Below are 25,270 nucleotides of genomic sequence, written 5' to 3'. Positions count from 1 at the left end.
TGGTCTGGCTCGAGTCGTCTTTAATCAACACGAGAGGGTGAGTCGATGAGGATCTTCCTCAACTCGCCCTATGGACGGGTAAGTGTAAAGTTTTTATGATATTGTTTTAAAGGTTTTATTATAGTGTTTTAACTAATTACCTAATAGTGTTTAATACCTTTTATGTTATCATTTAATTTGTCTACTTAACATTTAATTATATATAATATCATGTAACAATTGATAATATCATTTAAATATTTATAATATGGTCTTATTATATCTCATATCGCTTTAACCTCGAAAGCATCCGTGCGTGGAAGAACGACGTCACAAGACCACACGCCGACAAATTATACACGCTGCTGAGGGGAAGGAGATGGTCATCGATGATGTGATGGGACGCTCAGATGCATAATACAAAAAGTCGCCGAGCAAAAGAGCAATATCCTTACAAGAAGCGCCGCCCATCACCGGATCGCTTTGCACTGTTTATGTCCCAAGCGTGACGACGCACATGACACAATTATGGCTATGATCGGGATGTTGTCGCAAAACCGCATGAAGTTCAAATTGTCATCCTCCCGATAATCATGAATGGCCACTTGCACGTCAGTCAGTCTCCGACAATGATAAACAAGAATACTGGATTATTCTTCATGTCCGGAGTACGATAAGGACGCGATTGACATGGTAAGTTCTTTAATTATGTTCTATTAATATCTGCTTGGTATTTAAATCGCTATTCTAATCTCGACTTGCATATCTCGACAATGGAATCTATTCGACAATCAGTGTCGACATGGAGTTCGGCGAGCCTGCCGACTCAAAGTACCCACTGCAAGCACGATATAGAAACCCCACGCCAAAAACAAGGAAGCGCCGATTGCACTGCCTATGTCATGCGCTTTTATCGAGCAATTACTTTGGGTGAGAAGTTACGGCCACCGCAGCATGCACATCTCCTTACCCTCGATTATGGTATGTTACCCGCGATACTTAAGGGAGGGAGGAGACGGCGCCCACGATAAAGGGGGTCGTCACAAGCTGGGTTAAATTTTTGTTTTTTTCAAGAACATGTCCTCAGATATCCGAATGTCAATTTTATTTTTCGAATGTAAACTCGACAAATTCAATTCATTGTTTTTCGTTCAAGAGCACGACTTGTATATGTTAATGTAAATTTTGTTTGTTTTGCAATCAGTAAAGGAGTTAAATTCCATCCGGCTTTTCATTTCATTGTTTAATTTTACGCTCTAATTGTGTACATTTCACTTTCATTGTTTAAAAATACTATATATCGCTTTAAAACATCGATTTAAATATTTCAAAAATACGGTGTACTCGCTTAAAAACTAACACTGCCTCTGCTTAACTAAACGCATTCATTGTTTAAATAAATATGGGAAGTCGCCCATCAATAACTTGTATATCTCAATGTAAAGTTTGTTTGTTTTCAATTGTAAGGCGAAAAGTTAAATTTCATCTCGCTTTCATTTCATTGTTTAATTTACGCTGTAGTTGTGTACATTTCCGCTTTCATTGTTTAAATATACCATATATCGCTTTTAAAACATCAAATGAAATATTTCAAATTACATCAGATCCGCTTTAAAAATAACAATGTCTCCGCTTAAATACATTCAATCTGTCAGAAAGAGTAAGAGTTTAAATATGGAAACAACTCCATCAATACACAATGTTTCCCCAGAATAGCCCTCTTGAATCCCACAATACACGCTACTGAAGAAAAAAGAACGCACGTTTAAAACGATCACCGCCTCTTTCCATGATCGCAACGCCGCCGGGATTTATCTCGACCCACCTTATCCACATACCAAAGCAAACAAATCAGTAGCTGGAGATGTCACCGCTGGCCGAGGACCACCCGGCATGCTCTTTTTCCCAACCAAGCCTCGCTTGTATGGTAGCGTGGACACCATGTTCCCGCAACATGTCCTTCCGAATGTCGATGGCCTCAGCATAAGGGATCGGTCCCTCGAGCTTCCTCGAATCACCGTGCGCTAACCCATGTTTTGGACGCTTTCGGATGTGACGCCGAACCTATGCCACCACCGCAAGTGTGTGACGGGTTGATTGTCTTGATTCCAGTATTTTTGTTATACTTTTTCGATGATGACTCGCCAACGACAACCACTCGGCAAAGACATTCCATCAATCACCCGATGTTTTTCGCTCTTTACGAAATTGAAGTCAAAAATTCTTTTGATCGCATGATTTCAAGTACATCCTCGAAAATGTTCGACATCGCCAAAACGCTGTCCAATATCCAACGACAAAGACTTCGTAATGATCCGACGAGGAAGGAAGACATCCCACACCGCTCGTGGTCACCATGGGCGATGAATGGGAGCACTCGCAGAATCCGAAATTCCCGCCAACACTCACCAAATAAAAAGATCAATATGTTAAGCGGAGAATATAATGTTTAAGTGATAATGACAATATTTAAACGTTAAATTAAATACTTAAGCATTTAACTAATAACGTAAACGACTAGTACAATATGTTAAACAGATGATTTTGATATATTTACACAATAACGACCCCTGCATAACCGGAATAATTAAAAAGAAAAAGGAACTTACAACGAGTAAACCTCGCTTTTCATTAGGATTCTGCAATGGCACATTTTCTGCCCTCGACGACAAGATCAACTACAAAGACATTTGAAGATGGAGTGGACGCGACACATCCTACCGGAAGTCAACATCGCTTTTCTATTGGGCAAACCGCTTTATATCCATCCGGTGTGATGAACTTAACCCCGACAAGAGAAACTTCGAGACCCCATCGTCACATATCTCGCCTAACACCAACTCCCAAGAAGTCTCGAGCAAAGTGAACATTAGCACCCTTCCCTCCCCGATCAATCTAGCAATACCACAAAAAACTTCCATAATATACTCGATCGAAAACCAAATCGTATAAAACCAAATGAAGTGAAGAACAAAAAGAAGACGTAAGAAGAAGAAGTAGAAGATGTAAAGAACAAACAAAGCAATGAAAAGGCAAACAAAAAGTGCACTAGACAGATGCATAGAGGTTAGACTAGACGTGATGTGATTGGGCGCGTATTTTTCCCTCCATCCCAAGGGCAAAAAGGGAAATATATGTCATCGTCATGCGAGGAAGACATATTCTCATCGCTCGAATGAATGTTCTCAACTCAACATGAGTATCTCGTAAACGCTAGCTTTTTATGTTTAAATGTATACATATAGTGTTTAAAAATAATGGTTAACCTGCTTTAACTAAAGTCTATATCATGTAAATAATATGTTATTGTTTAAATTGAATGCTTTCAATCGACATCGCGTGAAGATGGGTACCTCCCGGGTCATCTGCTTTAAACATCTTTACGTATTTTCTTAAACACCGCTGTCATTGTTTAAAAGAGTAACTAGAGTATTGTTTAACTTTTTCTATTGTTTTACACCGTTGTCATCTGTTTAAAGAGTAACTTTTTCTTAAACACCGTCATCACTGCTTTAAACATATTTACGTATTTTTCTATTGCTTTACAAATCGACGCTCTTTTCGTTTCCCACATTGTTTGTTTTTACTAGGTCTATGTTTAAATTTCGTAAGTTCACAAATCAAATAAGCTTGTTTCGCTTTTTATTTATAAAAGATTTACAACATTTACAACATTTACAACGTCCGCCTCTGACTTTGGACACTCACGACTCGACCGTGATAACTAAACAAGTGTCTGCAGACATTCGAACGCTCACAATGGCCGTGATAACATGCGCATCAACTTGAACCTCGCACAACGTATAACATTAAAAAAAGGTAAACAACACACATTCATGAAAAACGACTATTAATCAATGTGTCATGGTCGGACTTAAACGAAGATCCCGATAGTTAAACACGTAACGTAATAGTTAGTACACTCGACGTAATGTTCTTAAATGGTAACGAAAAGTCTCAAGTGATAAATATCAACCCCAGCCTTTAAAGGATGTTTCCCGATCTCCTCCTCTAGAGAATCCTCCGCAATCACGAAATACGTGAAAAATTTCTTTTTCTTACCCAAGTCGAAATGCTCGCTAATCTGCTTGCCTCGTCATCCACCGTCAAGAATCCTCTCGCATTCAGTGCAATTATGAGAGCATTTCGACTCGGCAGAAAAGATAGTTTAACTTGTTGCGTGATTGCAGGCTAAATGATTCTCAAGATAAGAAAGAAGGTTCACGAAACATCCTTTTCGAGATAGAGTGGTCATCCATGGGAAGAGGAGGACGAGGAGGAGGAGGAGGAGGAGGAGGAGGAGGATAATGAGGACGACGAGGAGTGGTTGTCTATGGGAGGGTTCTTTTCCGGTTATTTATGATGTGAATTCCACAAGCGTGTCGACTCTTCATATCCGAAAAAAAGTTAAACGCATGAAATGGCCGACATCGATCGACGAGAACGAACGGGGTGTTCGAAAAATTATGTTACCGCAGCATAAATTTTAATGCCGCCATTAATTCTATGCACGGGATACCATAACCTCGCCACCGCCACGTGCCACCCGCCAAACGAATTCGGATCAAACGAAAAAGATCACCGCTTTTACTGCAGAGACTTTGAGAATTTACACGCTAATATGAATAGTTATACATGTAAAGATAACGTTAAACGGAGATAGGAAGTATTACACTGGATATGACAATTATTAAAACATATTAGTAAAAATATTTAAACGTTAAACCAAGCAGTAAAGCCCTTCAAAAGGTCGAACATGATGTGATTTGGCGCTTTCCTTTCCCACCATTTTCGTGGGCACAAAAATGGGATTTCACAACACTGGGACCCATTCGAGTGAACTGAGGGGGTAAAAGGGAAGTTAAACACTAACGGGGTAATGGCCCGTGTGCAAAAGTAGGAGGGGGTTTTTGGGAAGTTTTGAAAATTACGAGGGGTGAACAGTAATTTTCCCTTATTTATATAATCTAACATTCATGAGAAGGAGTTCCAACCTCGATCCCATGAAATTTTTTACTTATATGATTTTGATCTTCTATATTTTTAAAATTAAAAAAAAATTATGTTTCAAGTGGAAGACCTATATATGGTCTAACATTATATAAGGTATTTTTTTTAAAAAAAAAATACTAATTATTTTTTTTCTTCATTTTTGGAGGAAGAAAAAAAAAATCATAAGCTGATATCACATTAAAATAAAAATATTTAATATATATATATCATCTTAAGTTTTGAAATTGCATCAAATAAAGCCATATTTCTCATATATGAAATCATATGACAAGATTTTATTATTTGACCAAATTCCCCAAACAGAACATTGTCCTAATTCTCTAATTCAAAACATCAGTTGGAGGGATGAAACAATCACAAGAAAGGCCAGGAACATCAAAAACCACATCATCTATCCTCCATGTCTCCTCCATCTTGGTCCTGCTATGAATATCTCTAGCTTCACCAAAGCGAAACACCGTCGCCGTCGACGTCCCCCGGTGAGCAATAAACACTCCATCAACCTCTCTATAATCCTCAATGCTACTCCCAAACGTCGTCTCCCAATATACGGTCTCCATTGCCGGAGATTGAACTCTTGTTAGATGTGAATCCTCAATGTAGATAAGCAAACCACTCTTCTGGCTGAAATATCCATAAAGAACATGCCTAATAACCTCTGCAGATGCCTCATTCCTCTCTTCAATAGCTTCTCTATCAGTACAAACTTTAAGCACAAAACAATCATCATTTCCGACAATCTTCTCTCCCACGCATTGCGCTTTAGCAAACATACTCGCCGTCGTATTCGGGTCCAAACCCTGTTTTCATCAAAAAGAGTTTAATCGAATTAATCTAACATGGTATCAGAGCAAGAACTTTGCGAATACACTCACCTGAACAATACGTCTAAGAGGGCGAAGGGGACCTCGAGCGAGGTGAGTTCCCGACCACGGGAGGTGTCGCCATATGACTTTACCATCGCTTCCGGCAACCACTTTGCACCCTTCCACCACCATCTCCACCAACCACATCGCCGTCGACATTTTCCACAACACAAAACACCCACTCTCACTACCTCCATTTCTCTCATCTTCCACCACCATCTTCCCATTCCTTCCCATTGTGCACACACTCTCACACCCCACCATCTTCACTTTCCCACTCACATACAAACTCTTCATCTTCTTCTCTCTTTTTCTCATCCATCCTGTGGCAGCTAAGTATTGGTGCACTATATATCTAGCACATGTACTCTCCTGTAAACAAAGATAAATTTTTAAGACAGGAAAAATTACCAGCATTAAACATAAACCATGAACATTAACTTTGACATACAGTTGGACTGTCTTTGATAGAGAAATGGTAGTAACTTGGTTGAAGAGGTAATGGGATTGGAGCTAGTGGACAAGCAAGTACACCAAGCATGAGCTTTAGATTCAATCTCATTGGCAACAAGTCTTTATCCTTTCTTATACCAACCAATGATCTGAATGTAACCCATGACATCTCCTTCTTCTTGTTCTTCTTTTTCTTCTTCTTCTTCCATTGATCATCTTCAGACTCTGAGTTTAGATATGGACCTTCCATTAATGGAGTGAGAGGTTGCACTCTAGGCATATGCATTTTCCTTCTCCCTCTTGAGCTCATGGAAGAATCAATGAAGGTGATGGTGAGTGTGAAATATGAATGGGAAAATACAAAATATGGTTTGGTTTTTGATAGGAAAAGGACAGAGTATGAGTCTAAGGGAGAGAGGAAGCCAGAGGTTGAATATTGCTTTTGCTTTATAGACCTTCTTTTGAGGAATTTTTCTTGTTTTTGGTGCAGTGCTTTGTTGGTGATTTTAAGGAGATCTTACTCTGAAAACAATGGGGATAACTTTGTGGGATTGAGAGCATCTTGGGATGGTATCCAAGGTGCAGTAATGACAGCCATCTGGGTTAATGAGTGTCAGTGGATGGTTATGAGGCCACATCAGGTCTAGATTTGAGTGCTAATGGATTAGATTGCCTAAATATAACTTTGAAGCTAAGTTTTATTTTTTAAAAAACTTATTATTTTATATATATGTGTGTATATATATTTATGGAAGTTGGACCGAGTCTTTCAAGGAGACCAATTGGGACATGTTCCCTTACTTTGCCCAACAGCTTTAAATCAATGTTTGCAATTCACTCCTAATTTTCCTTTTTCTATTAGTATTATTATTGTTATCATTAATTTTATCTTGGATTCTTGTCTTGTTTATGTATAGTTGTTACTTTGTGTGTGTTTTATATTAAAATATAAAATTTTCCACAAAAAAAAATTCTCATTAATGCAACAAGAATGTGTGCCTGTTGCTTTCACCAAAAACTATGATAAGTATAAATCCTAACTTCTAAGTGAGATTATTTTGAAATCTACCCTAAAACCTTGATTGTGTAAACAAAAAACTATAGTTTATTAAACTTTTTTGAGTTCCCAAACTCTATCTATTGAGTTTTCGCTTCTCTACTGCATATCATTAATTTGGTTTAAGTGTAACCAAAGATACTGCTCACTAACATTATATTTATAAAACAGATATTTTTTTTATATTAACTTGTAGTGACCTAATTTATAACATTCCAATATAATTAGCAATTTAAAATTGTCACAATTTTTTCAAAAAAAAATTGCCATAATTAAGTTTATTGTTAAGTGTAATTTTTTTTTTATTCTTTTAGTCACTCTTGAATAACTAAATTACATTTTTCTTATGGGGCAAGAGTAACACTTGTTTACTTTTTAATTTTTTTAATAAAAATAAAAAAATCATATGCATTAATTAAAAAACACAAACAAGCCTGTTGAAATACAATACAATATCAGTTTCATAGAACATTATTTTCATATATAGAAGTGATCCTCCCCATGTGGCATGATCCTTTCTTTTGTTTTTGACAAAAATCAACAATCAACAAAGTAAAAATAAATAGATAGATTAAGTACACCAATTATAATAACTTGATTAATTTCTAAGAAATAAATCCCCCTACTATATAAGCCTGGAGGGGAGAACGAAAGCTATTCCTTACACAGAAATTAAGTGAATTATATTCTGAGACTCAAACTCGAGACCTCTCAATCACAAGTGCGGAGAGGGATAAACCCACACGGTAAGCAGCCCGGGCTCACCGGTCAGAAAACTTTGGAAGAACTCCCCCCGACGAGGTTTAAGCTTGGGTTAAGGAAAGGGAAGCTATGGGGGAGCCATTGTTGGAGTGAGGAGAGGCCGTGGTTGGGCTGAGAAGCCTGGGTTGGACCAAATTCCTAGGTCTGCAACTGAACATGGTAAGAGACTAATGGGCTAGCCCATCGATTCCTATCTGATCCTCTCTTATCGGATGAGTTATTTTTTACTTTAGATATTTTTTTTGTGTACTTTAAAAATATAAATATATATTAGACTACATAATATAAAAAAGGAACTAATTAAATTGGTTTAAAATGATAGAGCCTTCTAATATTTGAGTAAGTGATTTTTTTTAAAAAAAATAGTGGATAAACCATTTCCATTAAAATGGAAATTAACAGAACAACAAGCTTCCACGCAGACAGCAGTGGAGGTTATGAGAAAAAGAAAGTATCATAACACTAGATGTAGTACAGATCAAAGAGCAAAAAAAGAAAAAAAGAATAACAACAAAAAATAAAAGTGAGGATCAATAGGCTTCCTCAAAATCAGCAAAAAAAATATCTAACTCATAGGCGAGTGCTTCTTTTTTTTAAAATAAGTGATTTTTAGTTTATATTTTTTAATAAAATATAAATAAGTCACATATCAAAAATATTCTCAAAGAAAGAGTTAATTTAGAGTTAATTTTTTTTAAAAAAAAATCACTCATTCACAAATAATTTATTTATTTATTTATTTTACTGAGCCAAATTCTCCTCTTTCCTACCAACCTGTGTGGATGAAATGAAAAAATAAATAAATAATAAATTGTAGAGAAACACGTGGACCATATCTTATCCTGGGGATGATGAGGATGAGAAACACATACAAAATCCACTGCAAGATTAAAAGATAGCATTGCAAGAGAAACATAGAAGATATAAAATTAGAGAAGATATATATAATTAAGAAAGAATGGATGGAGCTAGTCAGATTGCTCTACCAGTGCTGGGAATTCTTGCAGCAGCTGCCCTTACTTTCTATGCAGTCAGCTTTGCAGAACTCAGAGAGGTACAACACAAACTACTACTCTTTAATTTCAATTCCATCTCATTTCTTAATTTGTTCTTTCATTTTTTTTTTCTGTTTTTCCTTTCTTTTTTTATTGTTTTTTTATAAAATAATTTTCTTATTTATTCCTTTTTTCAGAAATCTTTTAGAGATTTGGATGATGAATCAAAGGAAGAAGAAGATGGAGGGGGGTTCCAGTCTTCTGCAAGTTCAAGGGAAAGAAGGGCCTGGAGGAAAGCTAAAAAGAATGCAAGGAAGTGATCATTTTTCTTTCTTATTGATGGAAGAAAAAAACACTGTGTGTTTATCATGAATGAATGAATTATTATTGAATTAAAAATGTGTTTGCAGAAATCATGGGATGAGTCTCATTATCATGTGTTGCCTTTATTAATCATTTTTCAAAACTAAACTCAAAGATTTAGCCAAATACACATGATGTAATACCATGCCATATCATTCCAAAGCCTCTTCCTCTGAAGTAAGTATACACCCTTTTTAATTTGAAGATGTAAGTGATCAGTTTAACATTATATATTGTTAAAGCTTGTGATCGAATTCTGATTGATCTGATCCAAAAGAACCTCTGTTGTGGGACTTATCTGATTTTTTGATGGATGAGAAAATTTTGAGGATCTGTGGTTGTATTGGCTGATAGGGATCTATTCAAAGAATTTATAAGATCAGACTAAAAAAATTCAAGTCAATCCAATTAATAATCAATATAGAGTTAATTTGTTTAAACATAGTTTATGATAAAATAATTTTATATATTAAGATATCATCATTGTACTAGTTTATTATTTTATATATTTATAGAGTCACCTCTTCTATAAAATCTATAAATTTGAAATCTATAGACGGTTGCTCACTTTAAATCCTAATTCTATTTAATTTTTTTTTTTTACAAATAGATTGCAAGCTCCCATTTAAGAATAAGTCAGAGGCATGCATGTGTGGAGAGCAGAGCTTCAACCCACGTATGGAGAGCAGAGCTTCGACCCACGTGCTCTCACCTTGTGAGAACATGGGATTCGATCTTGTGCCCTCCCTAAAACAAACGTCCTATATAAAAGTTCCGGTACCAATTGACCCAAAGGCTATTGGTGATTCTATTCATTTTTATCACATTTTTTTTTTTATCAATTATAGACTTTTATAACGGTCTACAGGTGGTGTTTAAGTAATATCATACTTATATATACAGATAAATTGAATTGATTTTGTTTTATTAAAAAATAATAAAAAAAGCATAATCAACAAAATATCAAATAACAAAAACAATTATTAGCGTTCATATCCGGTCAATAAATTAATTACAAAACTCAGAAAAAAAGAAAATATACATCATCATTGAGATTCGTGCAATCAAATCAACGGTGAGTGATCTTCATTCTCAACGGTCACCAGACAAAGAATTCGTATCCAAACGTCGCGCCCTTTAAACCACATAAAAAGAGATCGTTGGGCCCCACCGCGGACCAATCACCAACCAGAACCTTCAACAAACCAGAGATGGCTCTCCATCTCACTCTCAGCTCTCTCGAGCTCTCCAATGGCGATAAACCTAGCACCCAGAGGAGATCGCTTCTTCTTCTTCGATTCCCAAGCCATGGAGGTGTTCATCGAGTGAGCGCCCTCGCCGTTTGCCGCTCTTTATGGCTTCGATTGCAAATCTCTCTTTCTCTCATCCTCCTCTCAATTCCCAGATCGCATCCTCAGCCTCGGTATGTGTTTCATTCCAAGCCCTAGCTTGTCATCGGTTTCTCCTCCCTGTTATCCTCACTGCACGGTTGAGATCGTCGAGGAAAAGCTTGAAGAGATCGTTGGCGGAGGAGAGAGCCGGCGGTGGCGATGGTGGCGTTCTTGATCTCGATGCGGCTGCGGTGCAGAGGGAGGAGTCTGAATCTGATGGTGTGGAAAATGGCGCTGTTGATGGTACGGTTAGGAGTTCGCAGAGGACTTCCATTCCTTCAGAGTCGATTTCGTTGGGCATCAAAGAGCCTGTCTATGAGGTCTGGTTTCTGATTTTTGAGGAGGATTTCTTGATTTCTTTGGAAAATTTTGTGTACTTTAAGCTGGATTCCATTTTGGGAGTTACTTTAGCTGCAAAGATTAAGATTGTTTGTTCAGGTGGTTGAAGTGAAGCCAGACGGGCTAGTTTCCACAAATAAAATTTCCCGCCGACAGTTGTTGAAGTCAAGTGGTATGTACCGAGTGAACTCCCAAGTGTGTTATTGATGCAATCAAACTCTTATCTTTGTAGGCATTAGTGATGGTTCCATTGGTGCAGTATATAATCTTGAGCTAGATGCTTGTTTGACATTTGTTCATTTCAGTACTAAGCATATGTACATATGAGGCATTTTTGAAGTATCACATATGTCATAATGGCCGCTTCTTAGGCTTTCTCCAAGAGAGCTTGATTTTTGAAGGCTAAATTAATGCATAATATGAAACATAGGAGTGTTGGTTTTGGTATTAATGACTCAGTAAATATATATTTTGAAACATGGTAATTCTTGAATTATAAAAAATTCACAACCATGTATAATGGCTAGGAGGTCAGTGAATGATATTGTAGCTTGTTTTTATGATATCATGTCTTGTTTATAGCTTTTGTTTTCATCATCTTGGAGCTCAAAAGTTTTGTTTTATCTGAATGCACTTTCTTTTCTTGCTTTAATTTTAATGTCTTCAATACTGCACCAGGTCTTCGACCTCGTGATATCAGAAGTGTTGATCCATCATTGTGGTTGACAAACTCAATGCCGTCTTTGTTGGTGAGTAACTGATTTGTTAATTCTCTAGACTTACTTGATAATATCAGGTACCAGTCATTAGAAGAACATCGTCTTTCCTTTCTGATACACAGTGGCCACACATACTTGATAAATCATGATTTAGTGATGTCTTTGTGTTGCTATTTTTTATTTTATAGTTTCTGTACGTTAAAGAATATTTATGAAACTCACATATTTGCTCTCACCACATTGTATTGTAGGTAAGGGACCAGGCTATATTACTAAATTTTGGTTCCTTAAGGGCAATTGCCATGCATGAACGTGTTCTTGTGTTTGACTACAACCGGTACTTCTTAATGCAATGCAGAATGACTCTTGATCTTATGATCTATTTAACGGTGTATAATTATTTAATGCATTTATGTTTTTAAAATTATGCAGGAAAGGGAGCAAAGCATTTTTGAAAGCGTTGTTACCTCGTTTAAATCCTAAGAATACTAGTGGGGGGCCAGCAATGCCGTTTGAGCTTGAGGTGCTTAGCTTTTCTCTGAATCTCCTTTGCATTTCTTTGAAGTTTCAAATGTGAAATTGTGATCACCTCAAATTATGAATGCTTGAGCGTTAGAGATGCATATTTTATCCATCCACTTATCTAGATTTGTTTCTTTTGTAGGTTGTTGAAGCTGCTTTGCTTTCTCGAATTCAACGCTTGGAGCAAAGACTAATGATTTTAGAACCTCGTGTGAGTATGGAAACACAGTGAGTATTTTTACTTATCTGTGAGCATAGACATTCATGAATGATTTAGCAGGTGCTTTTAATGGCATGGAAGAGTGAGTAGTAAAGTGTACATGCTGGTTGGGTTAGATTCTCTGCGTTGGAAAAGATGGATCCTCCCTTAATGTTTTTTTAAAACATATATATGGTCATTAATTGGGTGATTATGACATAAGTTGTACCAATGAGCTGCATATATGTGTCATGTTATTTCACATAAATGCACTTGATAATAAGAAATCATGAAAACTATCATTAAAAAATCAATTATTAAACCGAAGTAAATTTTCTTACAACAAAGAGGCGTACTCAATGAAAATAGTATAACTTCAAGGCAGGAATCAGTTCTCTCAATGTTCCTCTTGCTTTAGTGGCTGTAGGTGGCTGCACTGCTTGAAGTTCTGCCAAATAAGTTGACAGCTGATGTGCTGGAGCAGCTTCGTCTTAGTAAACAGACTTTGGTAAAGTGAAGTTTTCGTTTGGACTTTTAAGTAGATCTCTCTTATTATTCCATCTGATGAAGTATTCACCGTTTGATGTTCTATTGATAGGTGGAGCTGGATTCGCGAGCTGGGGCTCTGAAGCAGATGCTACTTGATCTTCTGGAGGATCCCTATGAAATACGCCGCATATGTATAATGGGAAGGAACTGTACAGTTCAGAGGAACAGCAATGATGTGGAATGCTCTGTTCCTTTAGAAAAAGAGATAGCAGAGGGTACTTTTTCCAGCTTTTTTTTTTAATATTGGAATTTTATGTCACTTCCGTTTTCCTCATACTTAAATCACTAATTAGGAGCTATTTTCTAGGGCAGCTTTTTGCCTTCTTTGATGACTTCGTGTTTCTCAGTTGATAGTCCTTTGTGTAAAATACTGAAAAAAAAAAAAAGATCTTGTTTGCCAACCCTAATTATTGAGCCTCACCCAAGTCAAGGTGAACAACTGTTATCCACAGAAACTCAGTAACCAATTTCACTCTCAAAGTGCTGATTGGCCAGAGAAAAAACTTTGATGAATATATGCAGAGTTAGGATTACTCATATTTTGAAGTGTGAGATTACATTTTTTAGCAAAATATTAGATGACAAGCGTGTTTCTAGGTAGTATATGCAGACCTACTCATCCATGGAATCCACCTAATTCTTTGTTTTTGATATGCCCTTTTTCTCAATTGATGGATTTTATAAACCTTTTATTCCATTTTGTTTGAATATCAACAAAATTTGGTTATCAAAAAGATGATTTGTTGGCCACTATATTTGTCTTTGTTTTTTATGTCTCAATCCATATAAACTTATTTGAATATTCTTAACTGAAAATTCTGAAATTTTCGTTTGGATTCACAAATGCTTTTATAGAAGAAGAGGAAGAGATAGAAATGCTCTTGGAGAATTATCTAGAAAGGTATAATACTTTTAGTCTTTGAATGCATTTTGAATATATAACTATTAGTAAATTTTGCATGCCTTTCTGTCTGGATTTTCCTAGTTTGTGTAATTTCACCTCATATTAGTTTTTTACTTTACATAACTAATTGTTACTGACAAGCCTGCACTTTCCGGACCTTTTTAAGTGAAAATTATGCCTCAAGCTAAGGTGTTAAGCCAAACTAATTTGCCTGAAAATGGAAAACTACATCATTAGGAGCATCTACCGCGTTGATGAAAGAAATAGCATCGAGGAAGGTTATAATTTTTATTAAATTGGTCTCATTTTAAACTCTAAACCTTTAGAAATAATGTTGATATGGAAGCTCTAAGCAACATTAGATTACGAACAGTTTAAAATTGATAAAGTATTACCCAAGTGCTATCAATGTTGGTTGAGAACGCAAAGACAATTAATATTACTGTTCTTAATCACTTAAACAAAGAATTTGCTCGCATCAAGTGACTTTTATTACATGGAATGTTTTGTGATCAAATGTCTGAGATTGTACTAAGGGCATTGGCCCGTGTACCTCACATGATTATGCCGGCTTGCCTGACTGCTGCTTCGCTGCTTCTCTTGGCCTTGAAGTATGACATTTTTACTTGGATATAATACATGTCTGACTAATCTCAATGTTCACTAGACAACCACATACGTAATCAACCAATTTATTCTTTTTATCACATGAAGATATAAAGTGATATGGGAGTAGATAGACGAACAACAGACGATATTTTAGATTTTTACTACTCTGATAACGAATGAATTATCTTTAGATAATACTCGAGAATATTTAGATCTGGTTTATTCTTCTCAGATGTGAATCATGCCATGGTCAAGCAGAAAGGCTACTAGATTCTGCAAAGGAAATGGAAGACTCCATTGCTGTGAATCTAAGGTCCTCATAATTTTTTATTTTGTTGTTTGTTTTGGCTTGTTAGTGTTAAATTTGGCTAGTTTTTTTGGTAGCTGATGTATTACATTCTTCTTTTTTAACATAGTCCTGTAACAACTCTTCAATGCTTATTGGTAATGCTTATTACTTTACAGCTCCCGGCGGCTTGAAGTGAGCAGAGTGGAACTGCTTCTCCAGGTTGGAACATTTTGTGTAGCTGTCGGTGCTTTAATAGCAGGTACAACAATTTAGAACTTGCTGACAGCTTTTGGCCCCAAATCATGGGGCTTGCTTTTCCAATAAACTGTTGGTTGTGTATTTTTCCATATTACTCTTATTGTGGATGAGTGCTCTCTTGGGTAGTCGGGCTGGTCCTGATCCTGTGCTTACATTTTTATTAGATCATTCGCATTTTCATTAGAAAAAAAAAACCTTCGAAAAGCAATTTCATATGCTTGAATAGTCATTTTATTGTGGAGTTGTAAGAACATACTGAATTTATAGTAATACCAGGGTTTACCACAATAAATGCACTAGATACTCTTTGGGAGATAAAAGTAGAAAACTCAAGTAGCTATCTGATTGCAGCTATGGTGTGTTTGTTTGGGATGTATTTGGTTTTACATGTAAAACCAAATCTTTTACTTTTATGAAATTCATTGTTTGTTTGGGTGTATCTGCAAAACCTGATGTAATTGGGATTACATTACAATAGTTTTTTTGGTGTATTTGGTTTTACTCTCAAATTGGGCGTAAAACCAAATCCCGGGAGTTGAAAACCAATGTATATATATACATACATGCATACATATATAGAAATATATATACACATATACACATAAACATACATATACATTTACTTATTTATATAAACATATACAGGTATTTTTACACATACATATATATACTCATATATGTATATATATATGTATATATGGTATATATGTATAGATATATATATTTATATAGATATATATACTCATATACGTATATGTATATATTTACATATACACACATATACATATATGCATATACACACACATGTACATCACATATACACGTGTTTTCCAATTTCAGATTTACAAATCTTTCCAAACAAACATAAAATTATAATACAGTAATTTTAGTTACATCCAACCAAACACAAGATTTGACTGCACTGTATTTTAAAAACCAAGTATTTTCACTTACATTGTAACTGAAAATCCACTACATTTAAAATTACATCCAGTCAAACGCTATCTTTTGTAACTTTTATACATTCTCTTTGCAGGAATATTTGGGATGAATCTCAAGTCCTACCTCGAGGAACATGTGGTATAATTCTGAGCTCTTTTGTTTTGTTATTATTACTTAGTTGTGAACAAACCTATCACTTGGGTTGCACAATAATTTCTTTTTTTTGTAATACTAAATACATGCAGTTCGCATTCTGGCTGACAACGGCTGGAATTATTTTCGGTGCAGTAGCAGCGTTTTTCATCATGTACTCTTATTTGAAGGCAAGGAGAATTTTATAGTCTTTTGGCCCCCTCATCTTTGAACAGGTGATTCAGTTAACGACAAATGTGCCATTTTCACAGTTAGTTTAAGAGTTGAGTTAGAACGAGCACAGGTCTCTAACATCAAACACATTGCTCAAACATCGCTTAGTCTTCAACTCTGGTTGAGTTTATCAACCAACATCAAACACATTGCTCAAAGGGTTGAGTCATGGGAACCCTGATTGATTGTTCATGACATCAAGTTATTCATGGTTGATCTTCTGGGTATCAAGATAGATGAAGACAGATACATTTACATTTACATTTACATTCATATTTGATGTAGATGAATAAGAAGAAGCACAGTGTTTGTGGTGCTGTAAAACAATAGAATTTTCTCAGTAGATGTTGATTGACTGAAATATCAAGAGTTTTTCATATTACCGGTGAGGGAAACTACACATGCTTAATTCACTCAGTTTATCTACTCAGCTGAGGACAAAACGGCCTAAAGAGAATAATCAAACCCATGAGATTCCAACATCCAGTGTCCAAAACCATTTTAGTGCATAACTAGTAATGATGTTAATTATAAGGAAGTAATGATTGTAATGATAATAATAATAATAAGGATAATAATGATGATGCCAATAATAATGATGATGATAATAGTGAATAACACTTCAATGACTATTTACAAGGTTTGTGAAGGAAATTTTAAAGAAAAAAAAAAGAATAAACAAAAGGTAAATTGGAGAACAATGGAAGTTAATGGCAGAGCCACAATGTTCTGATACAAATAAAAAGATAATGCTCAAATTCAAGTACTCTCAACCATTTTTGGATGCTAATTCACAACATGAGAAGTAAATGATACAGGTGGAGAGGACAGAAAAAAGATGCATTTGTGAGCAATAGGATTTGCTGCTGAACACAAAAATTGGGCTGGGACAGAACAATGAACCACACATACACAGTTCAAAAAAGAAATCAGACCAACTTGAACTTTGTTTGATTTAGTGCTATCTCTTATTTTTGTTAAATGAATGCTTGATGGAATTGGCGGTGCAGATCCTTGCCCTTCAAAAAACAGAAAAACAATAAGAACAAACATAAGTAATTAACTACGCAACTATTCTAAATGCATGTACACCTGCTCGAGCTTGTGTTTTGGACATCCCTCAGAGGAGCACGGAGTCCGCTGGCACGAGAACCAGAAGAATTATATTTGAAAGAAGACATAAGTGAAGCAAATCTTTCCATTGATTTCTCGGCAATGCTGGAATAGTTCTTTAAATGGGATATGTCACACCCGAAATTTGCTTGCACCTCATTTGTATTTTCTTCGTTGGTTAAATTACATGGCATGCCTGCAAGTCCGAAAAATGTAAATATTATTACTCTGGTAAATTTACAAATGATATAAGATATGATAATCACAATAGTTATTACATCATCTTCTGACTTCTTAGAACTTATCAATTTCTAGGAATGAGACCAAGAATTGCAGTTATTATATCAGTTTGACCAAGAATAAGGTCTGATGTTGATTGACAATGAATCATGGAAGTATTTGAAATAAACATCAACACCAAGACAACATCAAGAACTAAAGATAGAAGCTAACAAATAGCAGTATGCCAAGAAAAATGCCATCTAAACCTAAGATTGTACATCTTCCTAAGTAAAACTGTAAAGTCGGCAACATAAGCTTGATAAGTTTCTGCCTTAGATGGGCATAGATGTTCCAAAAATGATATATCTCAAAACATGCACTGAAAATTTTAATCTTGCATGGCATAATGGCATTTAAGAGTAGAACTTTTAAGACACCTTCATCTGGTTAATGAAAAATTCAAAATTGTGGAATCAATACATTAGCTATGAATATGTCAAGCAAATAGAATAGCATACAAGACCAAAATAGTTCCTTCATTACCTTCTTCAGAAAGTGATGCGCTTAAACTCATATTTTTTGACTGATGCGCCCCCTGTATATTATGTGTGATCAGTGTCTGCAAAACCAACTAGGATTAAATCCTAAAAAATAAAAATATCCCTGATTGCCAAACCTGAATTTCATCACCAACATGCTGTAGCTTCCTTTTCTTGATTATGCCATTTTCATTGTTATTCCTGCTGAAGGCGCCTTTAGACAGTGGACAACTATTCAGAACTCCACATGCATATTCTGTGTCAGCTTGGTGACCCTTTTTTTGATTATTCTGATCATCTTTACCAATTAACCTCGTTTTGAAGTTTGAAGTCCTTACAATTATTTTAGGTCTTGCAGTTACTGTCCCAGTTTTTACTGTAGGATTGCAAGCATCATCTATTTCTGAAGGATCAATATTGGTTTCCATCAAGGAGCAGGGAAGTTCTGGACTATTACACCTAGCTGGTAAACAAGAAAGCAAATCCAAATTTGAAAATAGTACAATTTAGATAATGGATCCAGAGCTCAGATGAAGAATATTTTTCAAGCTCACCTTGTGGAGATACATCTATAAGCTTATTACTTTTAAATGAAGACCAATCATCCACCTGGCAACCAAAAAAAAAAAGGTATTAATAAATAAATCTCTAATGGAGATAAAATTGATGGTTGACAATTTGATAGGATAACCAACCAAGTCATCTGAAGAATGATAGCTAAGTTTCCCAGAACTGGGCATGGAACTTTTGGAGTAAGTTGCCGTACATGGAGCAGCCTCTTCAGCTGAATCAGGTAGGCCGTTTGTGTGATCATTATTGCTAGGAGAGGAGGATTGGGGTCTGGTCTTTGGGACTATGAATTTTGTCACAGCCTCTTTAGCTGAATCAGGTACACTGTTTGTGTGATCATCATTGCTAGCAGAGGAAGATTGCATTCTAGTCTTCGGGGCTATGAATTTCCTCCTCGCTTCAATTGACGCTAAGCCTTTTTATATGTTAAGGAAGCAAACTTAAGTACACATACAAGTCTAGCTGAAAAATCAGATTAGTGATCAAGCAGCTTTCATATTGAAAAGTATTGCAGAGTGACAAAAGCTAAGCAGTTAAAGAGATTTATCAACTGATGGGTAATGGCCTATTAATTATTCCTGCTAACTGCAAATTTAGAGAGTTGAAATTCTGAAACAGGTAAGATAAGTTAGGACACCTCTATATCTATCTAAGAGACACTCAATAAAAGTATTATTTAAATCAGTGGAGCAGTTTATGGCAGAATTAATTTGAAAATTTTCAGAAGACTTCTATTTCAACAGTACAACTGAAAGACTGTATAACAAACAATCAATTGGTTGTAACCTGTTTTCCAAAACTTAGAAGTTTGGAGGCATGATACATAACCCAAAGCAGACACTAGTTGAAAACTTAAAATTTAAGGTTCATCAGAAACTATCAATGTAAAAACTGTCCTCTTGATCAGCAAAGCATTATTTAAAGTTTTTTGTTAAACAGAAAAAGTAAGTATTCAAAGGTAAAGAGCTTATCAGATAGATACAGAAGTAATTTGTCAAGATATTCTTTTGTACAGGCAAATCAAGTCTTTTTCTTCCAATTGGAGGCACAAATTCTTTCTCTGTGTAGTTTTTGCTAACCACGTTAGCACTTGCTTCATTCTCCTGTTAAACAAAGTGAATATGAAAATTCAGTCATTTGGCAGATACTTAATGGTTAACAATCAGCAAAAAGCCAATTTAACAGCAAAATTACCACCAAAAGGAAATTTAATCTGCCACATTTCACGCCAGCATATTCATAGAAGATTTGAGTCAACATTTTTTAATTCTCCAATGGAAATAAGTTAGCTATAAGTGGAAGATGAAGGCAATGGGGCGAATCCTAAATTAAGAACTGCAATTGTATAATTGTAAATGAAAGTTACTTTCTGTATAGACAAGTGTACCAAAAGTTTGTTACATTAATATTAATAAGGGAAGAACAATTTAGAACAAACAAACATTGCTTAAGCAGAGAGAAATAGCTGAACTTAACAGACATATAAGTTGAGTAATTGCCATTCCAACACATTAGTCAAGTAGATAAGAATCATAAGATGTTCAGAATTTTAACTGTGTATAGTAGAAATCAGAATAGCCTGTTTACTCTAACGGGGAAAAATCAAATGAATCTGTGATAAAAGATTCAAGAGCAGCTCAAGAAGAAGAAAGTAGATTTTGATCATTTAAAAAGATGAAAGGAAATGAACAAAAATGGATGAATTACAGTAAAACTGCATGAAATTTTGAAAAGAATACAAGATGGAATAGCTGTCACTCTTTCAAGAGCATAAAGAAAGTGTTGAATTATGGGAGAAATGATTTTTCTAAAATGAAAATTAGTGTTGCAGTTTAATATGACTAATAGTTTCTGTTGAGGAGAAAATATGCAAGTAAATTGAACTTCATAACAGAAAGCAAAATACTGATACTAAGAAGTATATTCACTACTAAGTGGTGCATTATCCAAAATCCAACTATATAATACCTGAAATGGTGCCTTTGTCAAAGGATCAATATCACCTTTAGCTATTCCTTGAACCAAGCTTTGCGAAAGCCACGTATGACTAGTTAAGAACTCACATATATTTTCACATAAAAAAGGAAATGTTTATCATTGGATAGAACAAATCTACCAAATAAGTAAAGGATATGGGCCTAAAAACTCCAAGTCAAGGGTCAAATCATGAGGAATGTCTGACAAATGCACAATATCCTTCTTTGCGGGATCATAAACTCTTTGGTGTTTAAATGCCCACATGGCTTTTTTAAAAGTTTCCTCATAGTGTGGTGGAACGGCTACAGAATTGTATCTCAAGTGTTTGATAACCTGAAAATATGAACCATGAACTGCATTATTAATTAACCAAAGACTTGGGTATTCAAGCTTGCAAGAGGAACATATGGATTAGCACGACTTGGTTTGTTTCCTGCCATTGGCACATTGCCAACAACAGGTAATATTCTTTATAGTTGTAAGTGGATGTGTTTAACAAACATCACAATCTTCCAATCATAATGTTCTGATTAGCAAACTAGTTTCCCACCTTATCAGTCAAATATCAAACAAATAAAAGCTTGCTCTCAACCAACTACGACACACTCAAAACCTTAAAAAAAAAAAAAAATTAAAAACACAATAATGGAAACAATAATATATCTATTATATATATCTTATATGAAGTTCAATGAACTCAATTTTTAGAAATATAAGCCAGAATGGGAACAATACACATAATTAATATATCACATGAATCTTTGATTGCCTTTCTCTTAATATAACCATGTGATTTATCAAAAGAAAAAGTATCTTTCTTGCAGCTGCATATGAACATGAAAATTCACCATATTATATGTTTTAGGGATAAAATTTGCAAGTTCTCATGTGCCTACATGAAAGGAGCAGTGACATAACCTTTTCAAGGTTCAAACCCCCTTGTTTACTCTTCAAAGGTAAAACAAAATTTTTACCCAATGGATCGTACAAGAAAATAAGAAATAATGTTATATTATTGATCATGTATGGAACATTTGCTTAAAATAGAACAACTAGTTCAATGGATGAAGAGTATTCTTTACCTTTTCATAACTTTTGAACTTTTGAACAAGTGCATGTGCCCGTTTCAAACCCATACCAGGTAATGACTGTAGGTAGTCACATCCACTAAAAATGCACATCTCAAGTAACATAGTTTTAGTAAAACCAGTAAAATCAAGCTCTTTATTTTTTCCCAACATTGAACTCTTAAACTCAACACCTTGCCCAAATTTGTCCATTTTGAAAATAATCTGTGAAGAAATGTTCCAAGAATTAGTATTTATTAAAGACCTATAAAGGAAGAAAAACAACAATGGTAAAAGGCATAGAATAGCCGGTGACATGTGCATTATATATAAATTAGGAAAGGTTGAGTTTACCCAATGAATTTAAAATTTTATACTACTTACTCTGTGACACCCAAATGGTACTAAGTCTGAGTCCTCTGTAATGACTGCATCAACAAGCTTATTAATGGACAAAAACGTCATCTGAGCATCAGCCTCATAGGGCGCCACAATATAGTTGACTCTTTCCTTCTTCAAAACCTGAATTGATGCCAGTTTTGCAAGAGCAATTCAGAAACACACTATGAACGAAAAGATCAAAAAGCTCTACAAGTACAAGAGAAAATGATCATAATCAATTCTAGAATGTAAGAGTATATTAGATCCTGATGGTATAAAAGTGAATGTCCATGATCAAAGAGCTTTACAAAGTTCTAAATGAAATAGAATGAAATGAGCTAACGTTTGTCAAACAGTGATTTTTAACTTTTCATACGTTTTGGTTGGATATGAGGAAATATCTAGTTTTTTCTAAAATAAATTATAATAATAATAAAACCTAAACTTTAGTGAACTTCTTGATAAGAAACAATCTAGGTGAAGTTCAAACGATTTGCTAAAGAGAAAAATAAAAATTGATCTTGCTTAATTACAAAGAAGTTCTTGAATTTCTTCTAGAAGAAGATGAGTGATCATCATGTTACATTTTGTGAATAAAGCATTGGAGGAGACATTAAAGTAAAAACAAAAAGATTTAAGGAACTAGATTGGCTCTGCTTCTGTTGTTTCCACCAGAGAAAGGAAGCATCCTACCTAATTGACTTTGGTTTTCAAACTTCTTTTTACATGATTAGTGAATAATCTATGCATTTCTAATGAAACCAAACAACCTGTAGTTTGATTAAAAGATTCTTCCAATTGCTAGAGTTTGTTACTTGAATGAAGTAGACCTTGTGGAACCATATTTATGTTTGACAATAGATTTCCAAACCTTGTAAACAAATTGAGCTTTGTCCTTTGTTTAACAAATGAGCAATGTTTAGCCAAATCAAATTTCTATTATTACCTGGATCAGCTCCCAAGCAATTGAAGGCGAGATATCAACAGCTTTTTGGTAGCATTCATAAGCAACAGAAGAATTTCCGGTTGCCTCATGCTCAAGTGCACGTTCAAGGTTTTCTTTCCTCACCCTGCATTGTTAGAGTTCCAAAGATAACAACCACTCCTACTATTATTGAAACTAATTAATAATACAAAAGGAAATCCCTTAATTTAGGAACAAAACAACACATTAAGATTGATGATTGCCTATTTCATCTGAAGTTTACGTATTGCATAGAGAGTGCATATTAAGATTAAGAGAATCCATTGTCACATACCTAGCACGCTTGGTTTCTTGATCAATCTTAATCGGTAGGAAACCCCCATCAAATACAAGAATTGGTTTGACCCCATGGTGACGTAACAGATTCACTCTATGCATGCAATAATCAATATGCCTGCAAATTTAAAAACAAATCCAAACTAATAAAAGCATATAACATGGATAAAATTATGAATTTATTTAATAAAGACAAGAATATATTTTTCACATTTCCAATTAAAAAAAATCAAGCTTTTAGATTCTCTATTCATTTGTGCTCCTTTAATTGCCTTTTGATTCCCTTCAGGCTGAGGGAGAACAGGGGAGGGAATGAAAGATAGAAAATAATGATAAGTTATTCAAAAATAATAATAATGACATGAAAAAAAAAATTATTAAACATTTTATTTAAAAAAAAAATCAACAAAGAAACAAGAAAATATGTATCCTTCATGGTTTCGTTTCATTTGTTCTCGCTAGTCCAAACACAACCTATGGATTTTAGATCTCACAGGCATCAAAGAATAAATGAAAAGTAAAAGATAAAATGTCATCAATGCATTGGCTAAACATCATTCAACCAAACAAAGGAAAACAAATTCCCTTCTTGGTTTTATCTTTCCTTCTATTTCTCCAATGTAGACACATTGGGTTTCAACTACAATAGGCATCCAAGAACAAGAAGAGTTAGGGAAAAAAAAAATAAAAATAAAAATAAAAATGTAAACTTTCCCTCAATGCAGCATTGGTTTTCCTTCATTGAATCAAGCAAAAAGAAATTAATTTTATCTTTAATTTTATTTCCTTTAGCAGCCAACGATCCTTAGTGTACTACAGCAAAGACGATCAAATTAAAGAACAACTGAAAAAATAGAAGAATCAAGCAAAAAGGATCAAATACTTGGAAGTGGGGAGGCCCTTGCAGAGCTGCATGCTGCAAGAGAGAGCACCTTTGTGGAGCCACGAGTAGGTGTCGACGGCGACAGTCTGGCCCCGGAGCTCCTCGATGGCGATTGGAACCATGATCGACTTCAGCAATGGAAGCAACCCTTGGATCCCCATCTTCCGATGCTCTTTCCAGCTCCCTCTCTCGATCGAGAACAAGAAGAAGACGAGGGTTTTGGGAGCTTAGGCGGGAGATTGGGCGGGAAAATTATAAAAAGAATTTTTTTCCCCTCTATTTTTTTATAATAAAAAATAAAGAGAAAAGAAAAGGAATACTTACATGGAAACCCTCGTGATTTTTGTAAATTATATTATATTATTTTTAAAATTAGTTAATACTTAGTATCTTAATTTATAGTGAATTAGAGCGGTAAACGAGCCGAGTCGAGTATCACTAGGCTCGAGTATATTATTCGAAGGCTCAAGTTCGTTTGAGTCTTTTTTTTTTTGTGCTCGAACTCGGCTCGATGAAAATCTCAAGTAGCTCGAGCTCGGCTCGTTTAAGCTCAAGTTAGAATAATATATATATATATATATATATATATATATATATATATAATATGTAAGTAATTTAATATAGTTATATAATTATATATTTTTGTAATTAATATATAAATAATTTAATATTATATATAAGC

The 25,270-nt window shown here is 34.9% G+C and overlaps 4 protein-coding genes across 5 annotated transcripts; 2 read left to right on the top strand and 2 right to left on the bottom strand.

Annotated features, from left to right (window-relative positions):
- Positions 1 to 5,247: 5,247 nt before the first annotated feature.
- On the bottom strand, positions 5,248 to 6,861 carry LOC120266633. The gene is made up of 3 exons (XM_039274276.1): positions 6,310 to 6,861; positions 5,868 to 6,230; positions 5,248 to 5,792 (listed from the first exon to the last, which is right to left on the bottom strand). The coding sequence occupies exons 1-3, from the start codon at positions 6,619 to 6,621 to the stop codon at positions 5,313 to 5,315; spliced, it is 1,155 nt and encodes a 384-aa protein (XP_039130210.1). The 5' UTR covers positions 6,622 to 6,861; the 3' UTR covers positions 5,248 to 5,312.
- A 2,131-nt stretch (positions 6,862 to 8,992) lies between these two features.
- LOC120267869 lies at positions 8,993 to 9,460 on the top strand. The gene is made up of 2 exons (XM_039275542.1): positions 8,993 to 9,184; positions 9,323 to 9,460. The coding sequence occupies exons 1-2, from the start codon at positions 9,089 to 9,091 to the stop codon at positions 9,443 to 9,445; spliced, it is 219 nt and encodes a 72-aa protein (XP_039131476.1). The 5' UTR covers positions 8,993 to 9,088; the 3' UTR covers positions 9,446 to 9,460.
- A 1,226-nt stretch (positions 9,461 to 10,686) lies between these two features.
- LOC120267572 (magnesium transporter MRS2-A, chloroplastic) lies at positions 10,687 to 16,816 on the top strand. Of its 2 annotated transcripts, none has more exons than XM_039275251.1 (13): positions 10,687 to 11,199; positions 11,318 to 11,390; positions 11,897 to 11,967; positions 12,189 to 12,274; positions 12,370 to 12,460; positions 12,602 to 12,670; positions 13,086 to 13,166; positions 13,257 to 13,422; positions 14,066 to 14,108; positions 14,953 to 15,033; positions 15,186 to 15,268; positions 16,304 to 16,347; positions 16,455 to 16,816. In XM_039275251.1, exons 1-13 carry the CDS (start codon positions 10,843 to 10,845, stop codon positions 16,548 to 16,550), a joined length of 1,341 nt encoding a protein of 446 aa, XP_039131185.1. In that variant the 5' UTR covers positions 10,687 to 10,842; the 3' UTR covers positions 16,551 to 16,816. The 2 variants fall into 2 exon arrangements, with proteins under 2 accessions (XP_039131185.1, XP_039131184.1); XM_039275250.1 differs by having other exon boundaries at positions 10,690 to 11,199; positions 14,063 to 14,108.
- A 434-nt stretch (positions 16,817 to 17,250) lies between these two features.
- LOC120266666 (exonuclease 1-like) lies at positions 17,251 to 24,767 on the bottom strand. Its single transcript, XM_039274305.1, has 14 exons — positions 24,589 to 24,767; positions 23,704 to 23,823; positions 23,391 to 23,514; positions 22,448 to 22,585; positions 22,079 to 22,288; positions 21,154 to 21,329; positions 20,988 to 21,060; positions 20,002 to 20,122; positions 19,145 to 19,434; positions 19,004 to 19,058; positions 18,587 to 18,912; positions 18,454 to 18,505; positions 17,668 to 17,884; positions 17,251 to 17,594 (listed from the first exon to the last, which is right to left on the bottom strand). The coding sequence occupies exons 1-14, from the start codon at positions 24,747 to 24,749 to the stop codon at positions 17,537 to 17,539; spliced, it is 2,121 nt and encodes a 706-aa protein (XP_039130239.1). The 5' UTR covers positions 24,750 to 24,767; the 3' UTR covers positions 17,251 to 17,536.
- Between the last annotated feature and the right edge of the window lie 503 nt (positions 24,768 to 25,270).

Source organism: Dioscorea cayenensis, chromosome 8 (assembly GCF_009730915.1).
Source record: "Dioscorea cayenensis subsp. rotundata cultivar TDr96_F1 chromosome 8, TDr96_F1_v2_PseudoChromosome.rev07_lg8_w22 25.fasta, whole genome shotgun sequence".
In the NCBI taxonomy this organism is placed as follows: Eukaryota; Viridiplantae; Streptophyta; class Magnoliopsida; order Dioscoreales; family Dioscoreaceae; genus Dioscorea; species Dioscorea cayenensis.
Note: the sequence above shows the minus strand (reverse complement) of the source record. Positions and strands in the feature narration are given on the sequence as shown.